This window comes from Triturus cristatus, chromosome 1_2 (genome assembly GCF_964204655.1).
Source record: "Triturus cristatus chromosome 1_2, aTriCri1.1, whole genome shotgun sequence".
Classification (NCBI taxonomy): Eukaryota; Metazoa; Chordata; class Amphibia; order Caudata; family Salamandridae; genus Triturus; species Triturus cristatus.
This window is the reverse complement of record NC_140580.1, coordinates 842,992,395-843,012,264: the sequence shown is the minus strand read 5'-3', so window position 1 is coordinate 843,012,264 and position 19,870 is coordinate 842,992,395. Positions and strand designations below refer to the sequence as shown.

Below are 19,870 nucleotides of genomic sequence, written 5' to 3'. Positions count from 1 at the left end.
ATTGTCAATCAGGAGCTCTTCCATCCACTTTGCAGAGGAAACACAGAATCCCTTATTATTCTCCGACAGCCATTTGGGTTTGATGCAGGACTCACGGGTGAGATTGGGAAAGGGATGGAGGGAATAAAACCAGTCACAATGGACAGACAAAGCACACATTGGCACACGTTCAATGTAGAAGGGGTCCAGGTGAGCCTGTCCTTCTGTAGTGTGGATACTGCGTTTGCGCAGATGCCCTTAGTAACCCATTGAGTGAGGAGCATGCTTCAGGGCAAGGACAGAGCTGAGATGCTGCCTAAAATGCTTTGTATTCCAATAAAGTAGATCACTGCTCTTTTAATTTTGTGTGCAAGTTTCTTTATTTCCTGAGGTACAAACCTGTGCTTGAAAGCGGTGCTTAAGTTTAGAATCTCATGTTTTTTTGAACACAGGTTGTTTTGTCCAATACTCAAAATGTGTGGAGCACGATGAGGAAAAGGAGGGGAAAAATATAGGACGACTAATGAGTTCTGGATGTGACTGTTATCCGTATCGTCCAAGTGTTCTTATCCTACCTATTGGCTAAAACTATAGGTGACCAAAGGACTAGTTGGGAAACCGATGCTCCACAGTTATAGAACTCATAAGTCTTTCTATATTTTTTTCTCATCATGCTCCACACATTTCGTCTATTTGACAAAACAACTTTTTGATATACATATGTATGACTGTTCCTTTAGAGGCCGGACTGGGAACCAAAACCGGCCCTGGCAAAGTGCTCGGCCGGCCCCCCGGGGCTTGGGGGTGACGCCGAGCTCTTTGCCAGGGCCAGTTTTTGGTCGACAGTTTTGGTCGATTTTGTTACAGGGCCGATTTTGCAGCTATGCTGCAAAATCGGCCCTGTAACAAAAACGGCCCTGTAACAAAAACGGCCCCCAGGGGCCCAAAACCGCCCCCACCCGTGCGGTGCACCGGGGGATTGCCCGGTGCCCGCTATGGCCAGTCCGGCCCTAGTTCCTTTTCATGGCTGCGTATATGTACATCCACCCATCACTTATGTGATACATTGTGACTTATATGTTGAATAAAACTGTGCATCATAATGTGTCATCTACCTGCCGCTTGCAAATGAATCTCAGTATGGGCATAATATATGGACTGCTCACTCCATCACTCAAATATCAAATAATTGATCTGACGCACTGGCACCCCTCAAGCCAGCACCCAGCAAGCAACACTCCAAGAAAGCCAGCTGGTTTACTCCAGCCCTCCACGAGTCCAGACACACATGTAGATGGCTCAAGAAGAGATGGAGGAACAACAAAACCCCGTAAACCCATGCAGCCTTCAAAGCCCCCATCTCCGCACACAACACCCTCCTCAAAACGGCCCTTCAAGTCAGAATCAATGCCAACGCATACAACAGAAAAGAACTCTTCGCCATTGTCAAGGAGTTCTCCAAACGCCACAGTGAGACCACAAAAGTCCCACCATCCCAAGACCTCTGCAACAAACTCAGCACCTACGTCCACCACAAGATCAAGCAGATCTATGACAGCTTTGACACCCAAGACCCACCCATCACTTCCGGCACCACATCACGTGACGATGACGCCCCTCAACAGATCCTGCTCAACTGGACCCCGCTCACCACAGACGACACCCTCATGACCATCGGAAGCATTCACTCCGGAGCCCCCTCGCATCCTTGCCCGCACCATATCTTCCACAGAGCCACCATCGCCCCCCAACTACGCCACACCATCAACTGCTGCATCAAAACCGCCACCTTCTTCGATGACTGGAAACACGCCGAGATCAACCCCCTACTGAAGAAACCATCAGCTGACCCGACGGACCTCAGACCCATCTCCCTGCCCCCATTCTCAGCTAAGGTCATCAAGAAGACCATCAACACCCAACTCTCCGAGTTTATCGAAGCTAACCACGTCCTGGACACCTCTCAATCGGCTTCCGAAGAAACCACAGCACCGAGACCAACCTCCTCTCTGCCACTGACGACATCACTCCCTCCTCGACCGGGGAGAAACAGCAGCCCTCATCCTCCTCGAACTCTCAGCCGCTTTCAACACCATCTCCCATCGTACCCTAATCATGAGACTCTATAACGCCGGCATCCACAACAAAGCCCTGGACTGGATCTGTTCCTTCCTCACTGGTAGAACACAGTGAGTCAGACTTCCCCTGTTCTTCTAAGAACCCACAGAGATCAGCCGCGGAGTGCTTTAGGGCTCCTCCTTGAGCCCCAAGCTTTTAAACATCTACACGGCCCTGCTCGCAACCATCGTCAGGAGCCAAGGACTCAACATCGTATCTTACGCCGAAGATACCCAGCTGTTTCTCTCCCTCACCAATGAGCCCACCATCTCCAGAAACAACTTCCAAAACAGGATGAAGGCTGTTGTCACCTGGATGAGAGACAGCTGCCTCAATCTCAACTTCGACAAGACCGAAGTCCTCACCCTGGGGCCCAACACCTATGCCTGGGAAGACTCATGGTGGACCACCAAGCCGAAAATCCCCCCACTAACCACGCACGAAATCGCGGCATTATACTGGACTCATTGCTCACCATGAACCACCAGATCAATGCTGTCACCTTATCATGCTTCCAGACTCTTTGCCTGCTTCAGAGGTCTGCAGATGGATCCCAACTGAGGCCAAGAAGATGGTCACCCAAGCACTCATCAGTAGCAGACTCGACTACAGCAACACACTCTACGTAGGAGCCATCCAGAAACTCCTCAGGAAACTTCAGAATGTGCAGAATGCAGCAGGCAGACTGGTCCTCAACATCCCTGCAGCAGCCACATCTCCAAACACCTACGAGAACTCCACTGGCTCTCAGTCAACAAAAGAGTCACCTGTAAGCTTCTCGCACACGCCTACAAAGCCCACCACAATGCCGGACCAGCATAACTGAACCGCTGCCTCTCATGCCATGTGACCACCAGACACCTCCGCTCGTGCCCAACTGGCCCTCGCCACAGTCCCACGGATCCACAAAACCAGGACCAGAGGAAGATCCTTCTCCTACCTCACTGCCGAATCCTGGAACGCCATGCCTCTCCACCTCAGGATCTCCCCGTCTCTGACACAATTCAGGAAGGATCTCAAGACCTGGCTCGTCGAATGAAGCACAGCGCCCAGTCACACCTGCAACCCCCAATACCTTGAGACCCTCACGGGTGAGTAGCCACGCTTAACAAGTACTGATTTTAACGTCTGCATGGAATCCAATGTTTGTAACAAAAGTATTGTGTTCACCTGGCTCTATGCTTATGACTTGTGATTTTTCATTCTTTCAATTCTTCTTGTTTCCGTTTTTTGTTTTTTCATTTGTAATATAATCTGTCATGTAATATGCTATGATATGCATAATGGTCATATTGCTGACCAGTCATTCATTCAGGTTTGCTCCTGATTTCACTTAATTCCTTATCTGACCACGTGATATACGTCTCACCTTTAAGTGTGATATCCACACTTATCTGTGTTCCTGGATACGGTTACTGATGCGCTTGGATATTCATTTGTGTTGAATCTCTTTCTTTTTCTCAATGACCATGACCATATTTGCACCCTTCAAAAAATCATCTTCACTTCCGCTATTCAGTTTATGTTTGTTTTCAATCCCTGTATAATACACGCTGTTACTTTTCCGGCACTTTCAATTATGTTTTACCATGCAGCCTTGAGAAAGCCCCAAGCTGGCACACCGAGTGTTGTGTGTCCTCACTCAACTTGTTACCCTGATCATAAGGACTCGTTCATATCAACCTGTGTTACAAAGCAAAAGCACAGGCACAGGCTTTTACCTCAGGAAATAAAGAAACTTGCACAGAAAATTAAAAGACCACAGATCTACTTAATTGGAATACAAAGCATATTTAAGCAACATCTCAGCTCTATCCTTACCCTAAAGCATGCACAAATTGGCACTCCCAGCACACTCTGATCACCCGTACTACTACACCCGCATAACATGTCATAGTACAACCAGAAAGCTATCCTGAAACAAAAAGCATCTTGCATGTAAACAGAGGATTTCATATGTAGACTTCCACTAATGCAGGGTTTCCAACCGCCTATAAACTAATTTTTTTTTTTTTTTTTAAGAATTTAACTTAGCTATTCAATCACTGTGAAACAATGACTGTTATACTGTAAGCTCAATGACTGTTATACTGTAAGCTGTTTCAATGTTTGTATTGGCATTTGTGTTGCAATTAATGTAATTTATCAAGCAATCAATGCAATGTTATGTTATGGGATGTTATGTTGTGTTACATGGATTTGTGCAGTGTGCTAATGACCGGTGAGTGTATCCAGGCACTTGAGCAGGTGCGTAGGCTCTAGACCCCGCAGATTTAGTCAAAGAGCCAGGTCTTTAGCTTTTTGCGTAATTCAATATCCGAGCAGGAGGCTCTCATCTGTTGAGGCAGGTCGTTCCAGGTTTTGAGTGTGATGTAAGAGAATGAGCGACCTCAAGTTCTGCTTTTGTGGATACGGGGTGTGTGTGCGAGTGAGGGGGAGGCTGAGCATAGGTGTCTGCTTGACAGGTGAAGCTTTATACAGTTGTTTAGGTATGCTGGCCCCATGTAGTACAGTGTCTTGTATGCATGCATGAGGAGTTTGAATTAGCTGAGTTTGTGTATGGGGAGGCAGGGGAGCTCTCTGAAGGTGTGGAGAGATGTGAGTACTATGACGGAGGTTGAGGATGAGTCTTGCAGTGATAGTTGCAGTAGTCGAGTCTACCAGTGATGAGTGCTTGTGTGGAAGTACTCTGATGTTCCGAGACAGCCATTTGAAGATCTGGCATAGCGTGGGTTAGATGTGTAAGCCGGAGAAGCTGACTTTAATGATATGTGCTGTCATATTGAGTTTATCGTCAGAATGATTCCCAGTTTTCTGACGTGGTCAGTGGGGTTTGGTGTGAGTCTTAGCTCTGGCGCCACCAGGGTGAGTCACAGGGAGAGCTTTTGTCGGAGTTGAGCTTCAGGCAATTGTTTCTCATCCATTATGCTACCTTGATCATGCGGTTGGTGAAGTTGATTCTTGTTGTGGTTGTCTTGTTAGTTAGGGATAGGATGAATTGGAGGTCATCGATTTAGGATATGACGGTTATGTCTTAGGATCTGATGATGCTGGCAAGCAGAGTCGTAGAGATGTTGAACTAGGCAGGTCTGAGGGATGAGCCCTGAGGGACTTCACAGATCAGGTTCTTGGATTTTGATTCGGATTAGATCCAAAGGAATACATCAAAGGTAAAAATTATGATCTAAAACAACCAAATAAAGACAAGCGTACATATTGTGAGATTAAAAATTTCGAATGAGAAAAGTTATGAAATAAAGAGTGTGTGATCAGCAAAACAACCATACATTCAACGTGTTTGCCCAAAATACATTTCTATTTATGCATTGATCATAGACCAGTGTATGGTAAGTCCATTCTTAATATGGAGTCAGTCCATTGTGCAAAGCAGGTGCTTTATGGATGTCGATCCCACATTTAATTCTTGAAGAAGTTAACATTCCGGTCTCTATTTGTAAGTAATGAGCGAGACCTTCTCCAGGACTGTTTTTGTGGTTGATTTGAATACACCCCTAATGGAAGGTTTCAGTTTCCACAGGAGAGCTAGATCAAAATGTATGTTGTATATAAAGTATTATTTCACCTGTGTGGCCACAGTTCAACATAGAATTAAATCGGAACGTTTCAGGTCTGTGAATAAACTTAAAGGGAATTACGGCTTGAAGGCAGCAACATTCACGTCACCACTTTGGGAATTATAATGAGCTTCGAATATTTTAATCCTATTGTAAATGATCCCCTTGTCTGTCATTTTCAGTTTTTTAAAGCAGTGAGCATCCATAAGAAATTGACTAGTCTATGTTTGTTCCCATATTGTGAACATTATTTTTCACTTTTTCTTGATAGTGAAATTCAAAACCTCCTAGACTAAGCCCTTATTCACAACTGTCCCCATCGATTTTTTCCTCACATATTGTCTGCACTGAATTTCCATATTAAAGCATTAACATTTTTACATTGTCTTGTTATTACAATTCCATAACAACAGTGTTTTCTACATTTGCTCCTCCTAGACGTACAACACCGATCACCAAGTGCCAGACAGTGCTGGCACTGCGACAGCCTTCCTCTGTGGGGTGAAGACAAACATGGGAACTCTTGGCGTGAGTGCGGCTGCGGTGAAAGGTCAATGCAACACCACCAAAGGCAATGAGGTGGATTCAGTCCTCAAGTGGGCCAAAGCTGCAGGTCAGTGGAAAGTTGGACACTTGGCCCTTACTTCACCCCATGTTGCAAAGTCCAAAAAGTTGTCAAGCATTCTGGAGCCCTTTGATCAGAAGTAGTCTCACAAAGCAAAAACTCAGAAATGCAGTCCCATCTGAAGCATGAAAACCTGGACAATTAAACAACACCACACAGTGGAAATTCCTAGCATAACATAGCTTGTAAATATTGTGCGTTCACTCTGTTATAAGGGCATTTTTTTTTCAGAGGCTGCATGTGACAAAGACTCTTTATCCATGTCAGTATGATGGTGTGACCATGGTTATTGATTCCATCACGATTTTCCTGGCATTATACCTGCTCTTTCCACTCCTGCTATGGAATCCTCAAGGTCCCCACTCTTTGCACTCCTGCCCCAGAACCCTCAAGCTATGAATATGAATTAGGGGTCGATTCCGATCTTGGTTGGAAGGGCTCCAAATCGGATTCGGAATTGCCTAAACCAATCCGGAGCTCTTTTTTCCGACCCAATCGTTCACAGTTCCGAACTACCAAGTACGGTGCCTGGAAAGCCTTGGCGCTGGCCGAATCGGTTTTGGAAGGCAATTGGGGAGATAGGGCACTCCGAAGCCGATTCATACAGCTCTATAGACTAGGTTTTCCAAGCGAGCAAGTACAATGAACGATGCATACAGCCTTTCCGATTCAGTTTGCCCGGATCAAAAAGGCTTCTGGTATCGGTCTTTGGGGTCCCATAGCTGGCCCCCCCTTCACCCGGGGCCCTCCAAATCGGTCCCGTGGGGGTACCCATGTGTCCCCTTTACCCAACCATGACCAGTGTGTCGGGCACCATGGGGTCCACCAAAGGGTGCACGCTTTTCCCCACCCACCCCTTTTTGCAATCGGAGCCTGTGTACGTGTTCGATACACAGGCACCCTTGGAGTTCAATGGGAGTCCAAGCGAACCGAGTCCGTCACTATACAGATGCATTGGAATCAGTCGCACGGACTCCTGGAGCGCGATTCACTTGGAAAGATCTCCGGAACCGAGTCGCTCAGAGGGCTTTCCTAAAGGGATCGTAATCGGGCCCTTAGAAGTAAACTTGTGTGCAGATTGCAGGTGGCCATAATTACTGTTTCTGACTGGTATATCTGCACAAGTTTACTCCTATTACAAACCCACAGCCTGGTAAATAACTGGAATTGACCCAGGATTTACCAGGTGTAAAAACACAATTAATTCCCAGTTTTGTGGGGTTTATTGCTCCCATTTTCCACCTGTCCAAAGCAGTACTCAGTATCTGTGTAGATTTCAGTAGCATACATTTCCTTCATACCCATTTTTCATTCATATATTTTGCTTTCTGAATTGCTGTATGGTTAGTGCACAATAGAAATTCATTATAAGCTGCAGTTCAGCTGTTTACTTTGAGTATTACATGTTTTTGGAGAACCTACAAACTTTGTATATCCCAGCAACCAGAAGGGTCTAGTGAACATAATGAGATACTGCTTTGGTTAAACCGACCATTTAGAAAAATATTTATCGATGAAAATAGGTCACAAATGGCTATATTTTCCTATTTTGTATTTCAAATATTAGTTTATTTGATAAAACCTTGAGGGGTCTACACAAATGAGCCACTTCTTTTTTTTTTTTTTTTTTTTTTTTTTTTGAAAACCTTTATTGACAGTTCAATCAAGAACAAGTATGGGCCTACAACCCCCCGGGGCCGGCCGCTAAGCAATCAGAGCAAAAAAAAAAAGGCAAGTGTAAACACAGGCAGCACTTCGGGGAGCAGAATCGTAATGCTAATACTGTGAACAAAGTAGGTAGGGCACCAGGAGAAAAAGGTTTTCATTTTATAATGAAACAAGGCAGAAGGATCAGGTGCCAGACAATTTTCAAACAGCAATTACAGGTATGCAGAGTAATAAACGTAAGCGATTTAAAGCAATCCATTAGGTCAATGGCGCAAACACAAGAACATCAGGATGGGGAAAAATGTCATAAGCAGTTGCGCCTGCAGTCCCACGCCAGAACTCCCGGAGAGCACCCCGGAAATTGTGGTACACACGGAGCGGCAACGAGTCATAGCAAAGGAGGTGTATCACGCTGATCCCAGAAAAGAAAAACAAAAAGAATCAGAGAAGAAAAAGGAGGCCATGGAAAAAGAGATAAAAGACTAAAGAATCCCCTCCCCCAACCCCCCACCCTGCACCTCTGCAGATGAGTACGGCCCCCCCCCCAGCAGTGTGCCTGTCGCCCTGGAACCAGATCCGAAATATAGGAGAATAGGGAAAAAGAAGTAGGAAAAGAACCCCACCAGACGGGGGGGGGGTAGAGAAAGTATTAATAAACTGGAGGAGGGCCTTCAAAACATACCCCCGGCTTCTCCCTCCCGCACAGTAAGTTTCCCCCAAAGTGAACAATAAACGGCACAAAATCTATCTTCTCAAAGAAAAATGGGGAGCATTATGCACCTATTATGCTGTTAGATATGCCAGGAGAGCACGCAACCCCTGAGCCCGCCCGTCCACTAGATGACCACCCCTGAAGGATCAGCCTCATCCCTGACCACTCTTTGGGAGTCTGCCCATGCCTACCCCTCGACCCAGCACCATATCCGATGTTCCAAGGTAGAGGATTGTCCAAAAACGTCCGGGAAGCGACGCACACAGGTGGGGTGGAAGTCTCTGAGCATCAACACAGTCCGCAGCGTGGAGAAACAGGCTTCCCAGTGCTGCACAAGGATATGCACTGCACTCCAGGTCCAGGAAGGCAGAAGCAGCCAAAGCAGACAATAGTTGCTGGAGTTGTCTCTGGGTCGCAGGAGGGCACGCACGGGACGAGGCTACCACATCCCACTCAGGTCTAATGCCTCCGGGGCAGATCAGGTCCTCAGCTGGACGAACACACTGTAGCATACTGGCCGGAGCGTCCAGCCGTGCACTAACCTCAGGGGTGGCCGCCAAAGTGTCCTCCTGTGCGCAGTGTGGGTAGTCCCTGTGTACGTGCGGACAGGCGGGCCGCCACTGCCCCAACGCCGACGCCACACCGTCAAGCTTACTCCCCAAGACCCCGACACCATGAATCAAGGAGGAGTGAAGAGCACCAAGGGCCTCGAGGAGGTCGCCGTACCCCAGCACAGCTCTCTGCAATCGCGCTGCCACACTCCCGAAAGTCGCACTCTCACAATCCCGCTGCGGCCCAGCGGACAGGATGGTAGGCTTCATCGCAACAAGATGGCCGCCAAGTATGCCCGACCCTCACCGGGGCCGGGACCCCGGGACAAGCGTCTTGATGTCCACGTCGCTGGTGACCGGGTTCCGGGGGCAGGCGAAAAGTTATACGTTGCGTGGTCACGGGCAACAGTCGTCCCCACTACGGACCAGCTCCCGTAAAAATTCGGGGGCGGCCCGCAATGATCAGGGCAGGATACGGGCGGCAGCCGGGCAGCTCACCATCAAAGGCAGGGGCAGCCACCGGAGGGTCTGAGAATTGCACCCCCGGGCATGCACTCGGTCCGCTACGCTTGACAGTAGAGACGACCACGACGAAATGTAGGCCGAGTTTGGCACCGCTCCGGTGGACCGACTCCACCCAGTCACAACAGGCCGCTGTTGTTGAACTGCCACCCGGCCACGGCGTCCACTCGAGGTCCCGGCTCCAGGGCCGCACAGGCCGCAAAGTTCAAATGCACATTTCTCCAGCGATACCGCAGCCAGAAACCTCGGAGTCACACAGTCGGGTGCCTCTCTCCTTCAGAAACACGACCGCGTAGCACAGGTTAAGGATCTCGTGCAGGATATCCGTGCGGGATGCGGAGGTTCACGGAGCCGGGAGTCTACGCTGCCGTCCCGGTCGCCATCTTGGCTCCTCCTCCAAATGAGCCACTTCTGATGTCAGAATGTTGTCTACTTTTCAGAAATGTATAGCTTTCCATGAATGGCCAGGGGGTTTCACACCTATTTTTCATCACAAACTGCAAGTAGGTTGAAACCGCAAAAATTAGGCGAAATGGACTACCTTTTCGAAAAACACAAAAACTGTGGTAAAAGTTTTTTTGATAAAACTCTACTTGTTTCTGAAAGCTGGGAAGACAGCAATCCTAGCACAGCAAACCTTTCATTAGTGCCATTTTTAGAAAATTTGAAAAAAAATATGCTTTCCTTGAGCGGAGCACACTGGAAGGGGAGGGGGGGGAGCAGGGGTGGGAAGGCACTACCAGCTAGGCTGTTGGGGAGCTTGACGGATTTGGGAATTATTCGTGATTTGATATATGGATGTAAAGATGTTATTTGTTAACTAAAACAATAAAAACAAAGTTAAAAAAAAAATGTTTTCCTTACACAGCACTTTCTTTCCCATTTGTCCCCCCAAAAATAAAATGTTGCTATATTTTGGCTATTCTCATACTTTCCTCAATGGGAATCTACAAACACTGGGTTCCTCTAGAATCCCCAGGATGGTGGAAAAAAGGATGCAGATTTGGCATGGACACCTTTTGTGGAAAAAGGTATGAAGGTTAAGGGTTCATTGCCCTAGACATTCAAAAGAGGCTTACCGCCAGGAGGGAAACATCTTAGCAGCAAAGAGGTTAATCTCTATTCAAATGCCATCTCTTGCAATCACAATGTTTTGGCAAATATTTCCTGTTCTCTCTTTACAAAGGTGCATCACTCAAATGCTCCCCAGGAGAGAGGAGGGTGCCACCCTTGTGGACTCTGTATTTTGGTAGAGGGCTAGATATGAGCCTCATCACGAGGTGCCCAGTGTGATTGGGCATAGGGCACCTGTAATGTGAAATTGGAATGGAGGACAGGTGTAGAGGACAGATTCAAAAGTGATGGAGCTAGGGAGACAAAAGGTGGTTGAAACAAGAGGCATCTCTCCAGCATGGGCGTTAGAAGTAATGGTGTTGGAGGTGTTGTAGCAACCCCAAAATATAATTGCTGGAGTTCCAAAGGTGAATGAGCAGTGAAGATGGATTTACATTTTCTTCTTCTTTTGTAACATTTGCTGCAGTTCAAAATCAGAGGTTAAATGTCTGGCTATGTCTCCTGACAAATTGCATCTATTTCTTTTAAACTGGTGTTTGCTTTTCTTTTTCGGATGGCAGAATGAGAGGCTTTTCTAAAGTGAACTATTTGACAGTCTTGTTGGTGTGAAAGGAAATGCTGCAAGATGTTATTTTTTTTCACACACAACAACATTTAAATGGCCATAAATTAACTGAACGAAGAAGATATTCCAATTATTCAACCATCACAACCCCAAAGTTGAGAAAGGTGGTGTTGAGGCACCATAGTTGCCAGGAGGGAGAAAGGACAATTTGAGGGAAACCACATTGGGAACAAGAACAGATGCAGGCCCTGGTGAGAACTGGGTTCTCTGAGGTAGAACACAATAAAAGCAGGAGCTAAGAGCATGTTTTGGGTAGAGTCTGCTAACCAGAGAACAATTAGCACTCCGAAACGATGAACTAGTACCTGAAGCATAGAGAAAAAGAAGTACTGAAGAAGGATCATTTTATTCAAGTCGATAAGGGGGCAAGCGGCTGGAGAAGGAAGGTGAGGAACAATTCAACAAGTGCAGCGGATGCAAATGAAGAAGGTAAAAGGTTTGTGTAGAAACACAAATGGAAAAGATAGCAGAGCCGCCAACAATCGATGAAATTAGTAGAACCAGAAAGGCTAATTAAAAAGAAGAGACCAATGGTGAAGCATACAAAGTATAAAACATAAAGCAAAAATTGCCATATCATGAATTAACAAATCTCCCGAATCCCACCCCATGGCTGCCACAAAAGAGAAAGTCTGGACCGTAGACCTTGCAAAGATCATTGAGCTAATGTACAAAGAGATCAGATGCAAAGAAGATTCCAAAGATAAAGAATGAGAATTGACTTTCCTTCCCGGGCGCCGTCCAAGGTGGAAAGTTGGATGTCCACATCTGCACTATATGACTGTTGATCTGTGAAGAATGTCCAGACAGGAGTGTCTCATTTTTTAGCAAGGGTGAAGAATTCAGGTTATCAATGTGGGAAGATAAATCAATCAAGTGGGTGTATCGAATATGTACTTAAGGCTTTATGTACAGTTCCAATGAGACCAGTCTCAGCGCAATAAACATTTAGTGGACTTCAAGCTCTCTTCCCATTCAATGGTGCTCACCCGACTAGGATCCGTGGCTCAGTACAGATGTTGGATGCACAGTGGGAACGTACATTAGACTCTGATGCAAGAATAGGTGTGAATATTCAATATGGGCGGGTAGGTGTCACATGGTGCAAGGTTATGAAGGAACAAGGGACGTTCCCTTAGTGTATGAGAAGCAAGAGGTGGGAGAAGACCAATGCTGGGAGGGGGCGTATGCGCCTGATAAGCAAGATCTCATGAAGATGTGACTGGTCTGCTATCTGGACAAAAATAGTGTTGAGAAACTGGAAAAGTGTTTTAATGTAAAATTCAAAAATCTCTACAAGGGGTTAAAAGTAGGACGATGAGCCAAAAAGAGACACCAGCCAATTCAAAAACAAACATTTTGAGGAAAAAAAGGAACTAAGGGAAGACAGTATGGCATGAGCATTCAAACAGAAACCTTTCAATGGAATAAGGATCCCTCCATTATTCATCATTCCTAAAATAGAAAAAGGTGAATTTGGACTAACACATCAGTTATCCTGGCACCAAGATGCATTAATTTAAAAACGAATGCTATAACTTAGTGGCCAAAGCAATTGACTTGGTTAACGCACATGGAGGAGAATCAAATATGTTGATGTGTGACAAATAAAAATCATAATTTCGATTCCTACTGGTGAACCACGATGACATTAACTTATTTAGAATGTGATTTGATGCCAATATTTTGTAAACAAAGAAATGCCCATTGGTTGCTTACTTATAAGGCACAGTTTTTAAGATGCAGTTTTCTGGAGTGCACAAAATCATGACTGGGACTAAGAGAGACTGTATTATCTTAGTGACTTCTGGTTTGTAGGAAAAGTGTATGTGCAAAGCCTCTTGAGAGAATTTGAACAAATGACAACAGACTTTAGGGTTCCATTGGCACTGGGGAAACTATAGAAGTCCAATAGCAAATGGGCTCCTCTGTGCTATGAACTTGTCTCAGCCTTGGGGGCATCATGGCTCCCCCCCAAAAAACACTAGTGGACTAGTACATGGGTTGGAAGATGTAGAAATGTGAGATGAGAAAAATTCAACAACTGTCAGGACTTTTGAGTTTTTCCTGTAACGTATTTTTTGCACAAGGCCATTCAGTAGACGGATGCGTCTGGCCATGTCAAGGGGCATGTTGTTCACACCACGGCCCAGAGCAACATATAGTTTGTTCTGGGTTTGCATCAAAAAAGTGAAGCAAAACTGTGCAAAGTGAAAGTAGCAGAAACCAGCGCAAAGCCCTTCTTTGTATTATTCTGCCTCAAGGGGACTTTCCATTGGTAGCACATGGGAGTTCCCATGCAACCACCCACAGTTTTTGATGCAATCCTCTATCTATTAACAATAGTAGACAGGGGTTTCATTAACAAAATAACATCACTTGAAAGCAGGCATCGAAAAGCATAAATGCTTTAATTTCTCCTTACTTTCACCACTTTGCATGTGTCCTGCACTGTACAGTACAAATCCACAGTAGGAAATGTTTTAAAGTTTGTGTAGCCATAGTATTTTGCATTGGAAGGGTACCCTTCCAGTGCAAAACCTATGCTAGATTCACAGAGACACCTTTGTACTATGTTGACAAGGTTTGTGCGTGGCGCTCGGCGGCCTAATTGTGCGCTGGTGCTAGGGAGAAAGCAAGTAAATGCCATATCTCTGTAGATATGGTACTTTCCTGCTCTATCCCTGACACACACGGCGATGCAGGAACTTTGGGTGCTGGTCTGCGTTGAGTGACAGTTTTGTTAATCTGGGATCACATATGGAGGTTATTGCATTTGTTTAGAAAAGACCTAGAAATTTTACAGGTGTTTCCATCTCTCTGTGAGCACCAAAAGATTAGCATGTTGAAACAACACCATTGGAGGGGAGGTTTTGAGTTGTCCTAGCTATATAAATGGCCATGGGGCTAGTAAATAAGAGAATCATAGTATTGCCTTTTACTGAGTTTCCACAGTTGTGGAAACAGTGTGTTTGTTGGAAAGGAAGATGTCTTAAAAAGTTACATTTGCACTGGACAAAAGAGAGTAGCCTCGGGCAATGAGCTAATTATGAAAATCAGATGCCTACTAGAATTGGTAGGAGTGTAGGTTTTACAGTGCCCTTTGTGGAACATCACATAGAGAGGTCAGATATTGAAAGTCTGGATTGATGTTTGGCTGAACCTTTAAACTATACGTAGTGGGCAAGAGTTAGGGGTTGGCACCAAAGGCAAACATTTTGATGACCTTCCCAGTTACTGTATGATTTCTGGCACATTGGAAAGGAAGGATCACAGCCTCTACCAACTTAACTGATTACAGGAAGGCATGGAAAGAGTTCGAGAGAAGTGGGGCATGTTGAACGAACAGACATTTTCAAGGCATGTAACAGAGGAAGCATGATGTAGTGTTGTTTCTACAGGATATGATTGAACAAGTATCATTTGGACAGGGTAGGACTGGGAGTGAGATAGCCTGTGGTGACTGACCAGTCTAAGAAGGAAGTTAGCAGAGAAAAAGTTGCATTCCGCAAACAGAGGTGGATGTGCAAAATTATAGGGCCTGGTTTGAATTTTGGTGGAAAGTTACTCCATCACAAATGGGTCTCATCCACCATATTACAAGTGCCATCGAATATACTGCTCTTGTAATACGGCGGACGGGATATCCATCACATTTGTGACAATAGTGTCCTGTTTGCCAAACTCTAAATCATGCCCTCTTCTTGGGCCTGTTTCACAAACTGCACTTAGGACAGGTTTTGTAGTACTACAGTAGTGCTACAAAAATTACTACTAAGTGCTATTCACAAATTGCACTTTTGTAATAACTTACCCTTTTGTAGTAACTTAAACGTGTAACCCACACTTTAGTTGTAACTTGCATTTTTGTAGTAAGTCCTGCACTATACATGGCCAACTACTGGATCTGCATCTGCAACACCCTCTCATAGAAAATATTGGAGGGGGAGGAATTCAAATAAAACCCCTTAGGAAATAATGCTAAGTTAAATTAGATTATTTAAAATAGTTACAAATGTAAATTAATATAAAAGGTTGTTGCAAAAATTATATGAAAGTAGTAAAAATCTATTATTTAATTATACAATATTTAATAATTGTTTTTAATTTGAAATATAATGTAACATTATATTTTATTAAAAATAATGACATTCATTTTAATTAATTCAACACATCACTTTTAATAATTATTAATGCACAATAAAAGAAATTGATTGGGAATATATTTTTTAATTTAAACTTCAGAAAAATAAATTTCATGTGTTTTAATATATTTCCATTAATTAAAGTTTTAATTCAAAATTATTCTAATGGTGCTGTAGCAGTTTTTCTATTTTGTTCTACATTTAAAGCGAATACATAAAATAAATTTACATTTATATTTAACATAATTGGTTTAAATATTTATTTTCACGTTAAATACTTTTGTTAATTTTTCACATATGTCACCAGGCATAGATGTCCAACTTAACTGTGAATTCTCGCTTTACTAAAGTATAAGGAAAATTTAAAAAGTGTATATAACTCAAAACATAGGTTAGTGTATGTGTTGGTTTCATAGGGGATTCTGCTCAAACCACCCTTTTTAGGTCGAGCCTAATAGAGAGCACAGAAATTCAACTGCAAAAGACCTATTGAGGGATTCCCAAAAGGTTGAAGGGGCTTATAGCCCATACATTGCTTACCATTGTTTGGCTTTATCATCATGCTTATTTACTTCCTTCATATTCAGTGGCTTTCCTTGCCCCAGCTTGTCGATCTTGTGTTTGCCCCTCAAGGGCATAGCCTCTTGACCATCTTTCTGATTGCCTGGTTTCTATCCTCATTTTGAGGCAACCACTTTTTCCTTTTTGGGTGAGGACTACATGGGAAAGCAGGTGCTTTCCAGCTCTCAACTCTCTCCCTCTTGTTCAAGAATATCTGCCCTCACAGTGCTATCTCCCTCTTGTGCTGCAAGATCTGTCTCATGTATCTTCCCATTGCCAAACTCCAACATTCTTTTGCTTTCTCACCTGTGTGTTTCTCCCTCAGTCGTTTGTGTTACTTCTCCTTCCAGGAGTGCTTCTACTTCCCCCATCCACTGCACATTGCGTCCTACCCCCATTTGCTTAACCCCGTACACCTGCACCCTCACCTGCTCAGTCCTATTTTTAAATAGTTTTGTTTGTGGAGGGTCAGGCAAAACCTCCACCCACTAGCAATTGGTAGACATAAATGTGGTGTCCCAAGAGGGTGCCTCTTCAGGACACTTTCTGAACCTGTGGAAGAACAGAGGAGGACTGGACCTCCTGTCTGTGGAAAACCCTGCTTTATATTGTACCCTGGACAAGGAAGTAGACTCCAAGGGTCATTTGTGGACCTCCATATGGCTACAGAGCTACAAAAAGGTGCAAGATACCTTTTCCTCAAGTTCCAAGCTGACCAATACCAATGGGACCTAGTCTGCTGATGGCCTCTGCTGGAGTGAGTCATGAGACCCTGGGGTTCAGGGACTCTTGGCTGTGTCTATTGGTATACCTGAGAACCTGAGACTTAAAACATTATTGGACTTCAAAAACTCCAGAGGACCCGGATAAAATACCCCAGCCTATATTACCTAGACATGACTTTGCTGGGTTTAGAAAGCAGGTTCCTCCCACTTGGAGCATTGCAGCAGCAGCAAATCCAATTCAGCCTACTCTTGGCGAGAAGGTACCTGGCCCCATGGAACGCAGCATTGGATGTAGCTGCATCCTTCCCTGCTCTAAAAAAGAAGCTAAGTCTGATGGTAAAAATCTTGATGAGGCAAAGGAACCAAAAGTACCCGACTGATGAGAGAACTTCCCCAGGTATGACATTTTAATTTCTCTCACTCTGAGCTTTTCCCATCAAAACCAATGGCCTCAGCGGTACCTCACTCAGTGCCTGTAGGAAAGTGCCCCTTTTTGACATGGTCACCCCCACTTTTTGCCTGCTATTCAATGTGAATTTGACTGGAGGCGCACTGCGTTTCTGCTAACCAGATCCCCAGTGCCAGATCTCTTTCCCAGAACGTTGCAATTATACCCCAATTGGCAATACCTTTAGCACCCTCTGTAAGTCCCTAGTAAGTGGTACCCCTGGTACTGAGGGCCTGAGGTACTAAAGAGGGACCCTAAGGGCTGCAGCACATATTGTGTCACCTTAAGGGACTCAAAAGACAGACAGATGATGGACGGAATGCAGAGCAAATCAAACATTCACCCCCAGTCAAGAGATCTTGGTTAAATTCATCATTTGTTTGCTCACCATGCCATCCCTGTTTAGATCCAGCCATATGCAAATCAGTATTGACCCTGTGCCTCATGGGAACAGTCCAGCCCGAAATGCCAAGCCAGGTCCTCCCTGGACTGGAAACAAGCATCCTGGGACCGGTTTTTGGGCATCACCCCTCATCAGTCAGGCTAGCTTGAAACCAGTGGCACAGTGAGCGGGGGATCCACGTCTGGGCATACCCGGCGCACTTAGGGAAAGAAAGCAAAACACACACAGATCATGGATGGAATGCAGAGCAAATCAAGTGTTCACCCCCAGTCAAGAGATCTGTGTTGAATCCATTGTTCTTTTGCCCACCATGGCGAAGTGAGATAAAGACAAATCCTTGTTGCCTGCCTGATTGTTGCCGGACCTCTGAGCACAGGAGCGTAGTGGTAGGAGCCGTACGCGTCACGACCACCGCGACCGCCACCTTCAAAGTGGGGTCAGTGCTTTTGCTGCGGGGGAAGCCAAATCCTTGTTGCCTGCCTGATTGTTGACGGACATCTGAGCCCAGGATACAGCACGCGTAGCGGCAGGAGCCGTACGCGTCATGCCCACCGCGACCGCCACCTTCAAAGCGGGGTCAGTGATTTTTCTGCGAGGGAAGCCAAATCCTTGTTGCCTGCCTGATTGTTGCCGGACCTCTGAGCCCAGGATACAGCGCGTGTAGCGGCAGGAGCAGTACGCGTCATGCCCACCGCGACCGCCACCTTCAAAGGGAGCTAAGGGCTGCCGCTACGCGTGACGCAAGCGGGCGCGCCGGGCAAAGCCCGGGCCAAGGGCGGGCCCGTTTGAGCCCATTAGTGACCGGATGATGCCGGGCCGGTCTCATTCCCTACGCCTGATGCTCCCATAAGGTTAGTCCAGGGTCAGTTCAAACTGATATATGGTGTATTGTGGGAGAGGTGTTGTTAACTTGGAAAGTAGAACCATTTAAACTGTTATTTCTACCCCCCAATACGTCCGAAGCATTGCAAGGATGAATATGCAAGAGGGCAAGGGAAGAACTGCGCAGCCCTCCGGTAGCTTGGTGGGGACTTTGGATCAATTTCTGATTAGAGCCAGCTCGGTCCTTGCGAATGAAATAGCTTTGACAGAGCGTTGTTTATCTCTTGATCCACAAACGAGCAAACGTTCATCTGTGGGTGCCCTGGCGTCTGCTCGTACCCCTGACTGCTCTCTTGCTGTAGATATCGATCCTACTGATAAAGCAAGTGACTTTGGACATTCCTTACATGAACCATCGGGGACGCAAGTTGGACTGGGGATACATAATATTTTACCACCTAATGAGCTGGTTAAGGTGGCTATAGCAAATAATCAAAATAGTCCACCCCCACGTATTGCTACAAGATCTGCCTTTCATGGTAAAACCGACTCCTCTGCTTTAACTCCAGATTTATCACAAAAGAGGAAGCAGGGAGGGGGCCCTCAGAGACAAAAACCTGCAAAAATTAAAAGGACTAATAAAAATGGAGGAACTTCATTATTGTCATCTCCAAACGGACAGACTGCCAAGTATGCCTGGTGATGTGATTTTAGATTTTCCTTGTGATTCCTCTGCTAAAGCTAATGATGCTATGTGGACTAAATTGGACAATCTAATTGTGTCATCTCTGTCCCCTATTATCCACAGGCTGTCAAAACTTGAGGAAATGTTAACCAATTTTGAATCAAAAGTTATGAAGAACCTTTGTTATCTAGAGGGTTCTCTAGTCTCCAGTAATAGGCTAATGGCCAACACATTTAATGAGCTGAGTGATGTGGTAGTTGGAAATCCCCCGCCCCCTAAAACTTCAGTAGTTAGGCAAAAACTATCATTGCCAACAGTATCCGGGAGGCATGGGGATGTTGTTAGTACTCATGATGTTGGTGCAACGTATGTGGGAGGTAAAGAGGGTGCATCAGGGGTTATCGCTAGTGGTCTCCTTCAGGCCAGTTCCTGTATCCAGGAAGGGGAGGAAAGTAGACCATCGGCAGTGATTGTGGGTGACAACATACCGAGTTTGTTATCGGGGCCTCAATGCCGAGAACTTCCACGGATGTATGAAGGAGTGGATGAAAGTTTAGCCTCAAAGTCTTCTCAGGCCTTACATCTTCCTCCAGCTGCTGCTCCCCTGGTAGTGGTCTTGCGAAATGTTCCAA

At 45.4% G+C, this 19,870-nt stretch overlaps 1 protein-coding gene across 1 annotated transcript in view; it reads left to right on the top strand.

Annotated features, from left to right (window-relative positions):
• LOC146868126 (alkaline phosphatase-like) overlaps nt 1–19,870 on the top strand; it is a 215,904-nt gene that overhangs the window by 114,092 nt on the left and 81,942 nt on the right. The window contains exon 4 of the mRNA XM_085608993.1: nt 6,111–6,285. Within this exon, the coding sequence (XP_085465119.1) occupies nt 6,111–6,285 (175 nt within the window). The remainder of the gene's footprint in view (nt 1–6,110; nt 6,286–19,870) is intronic.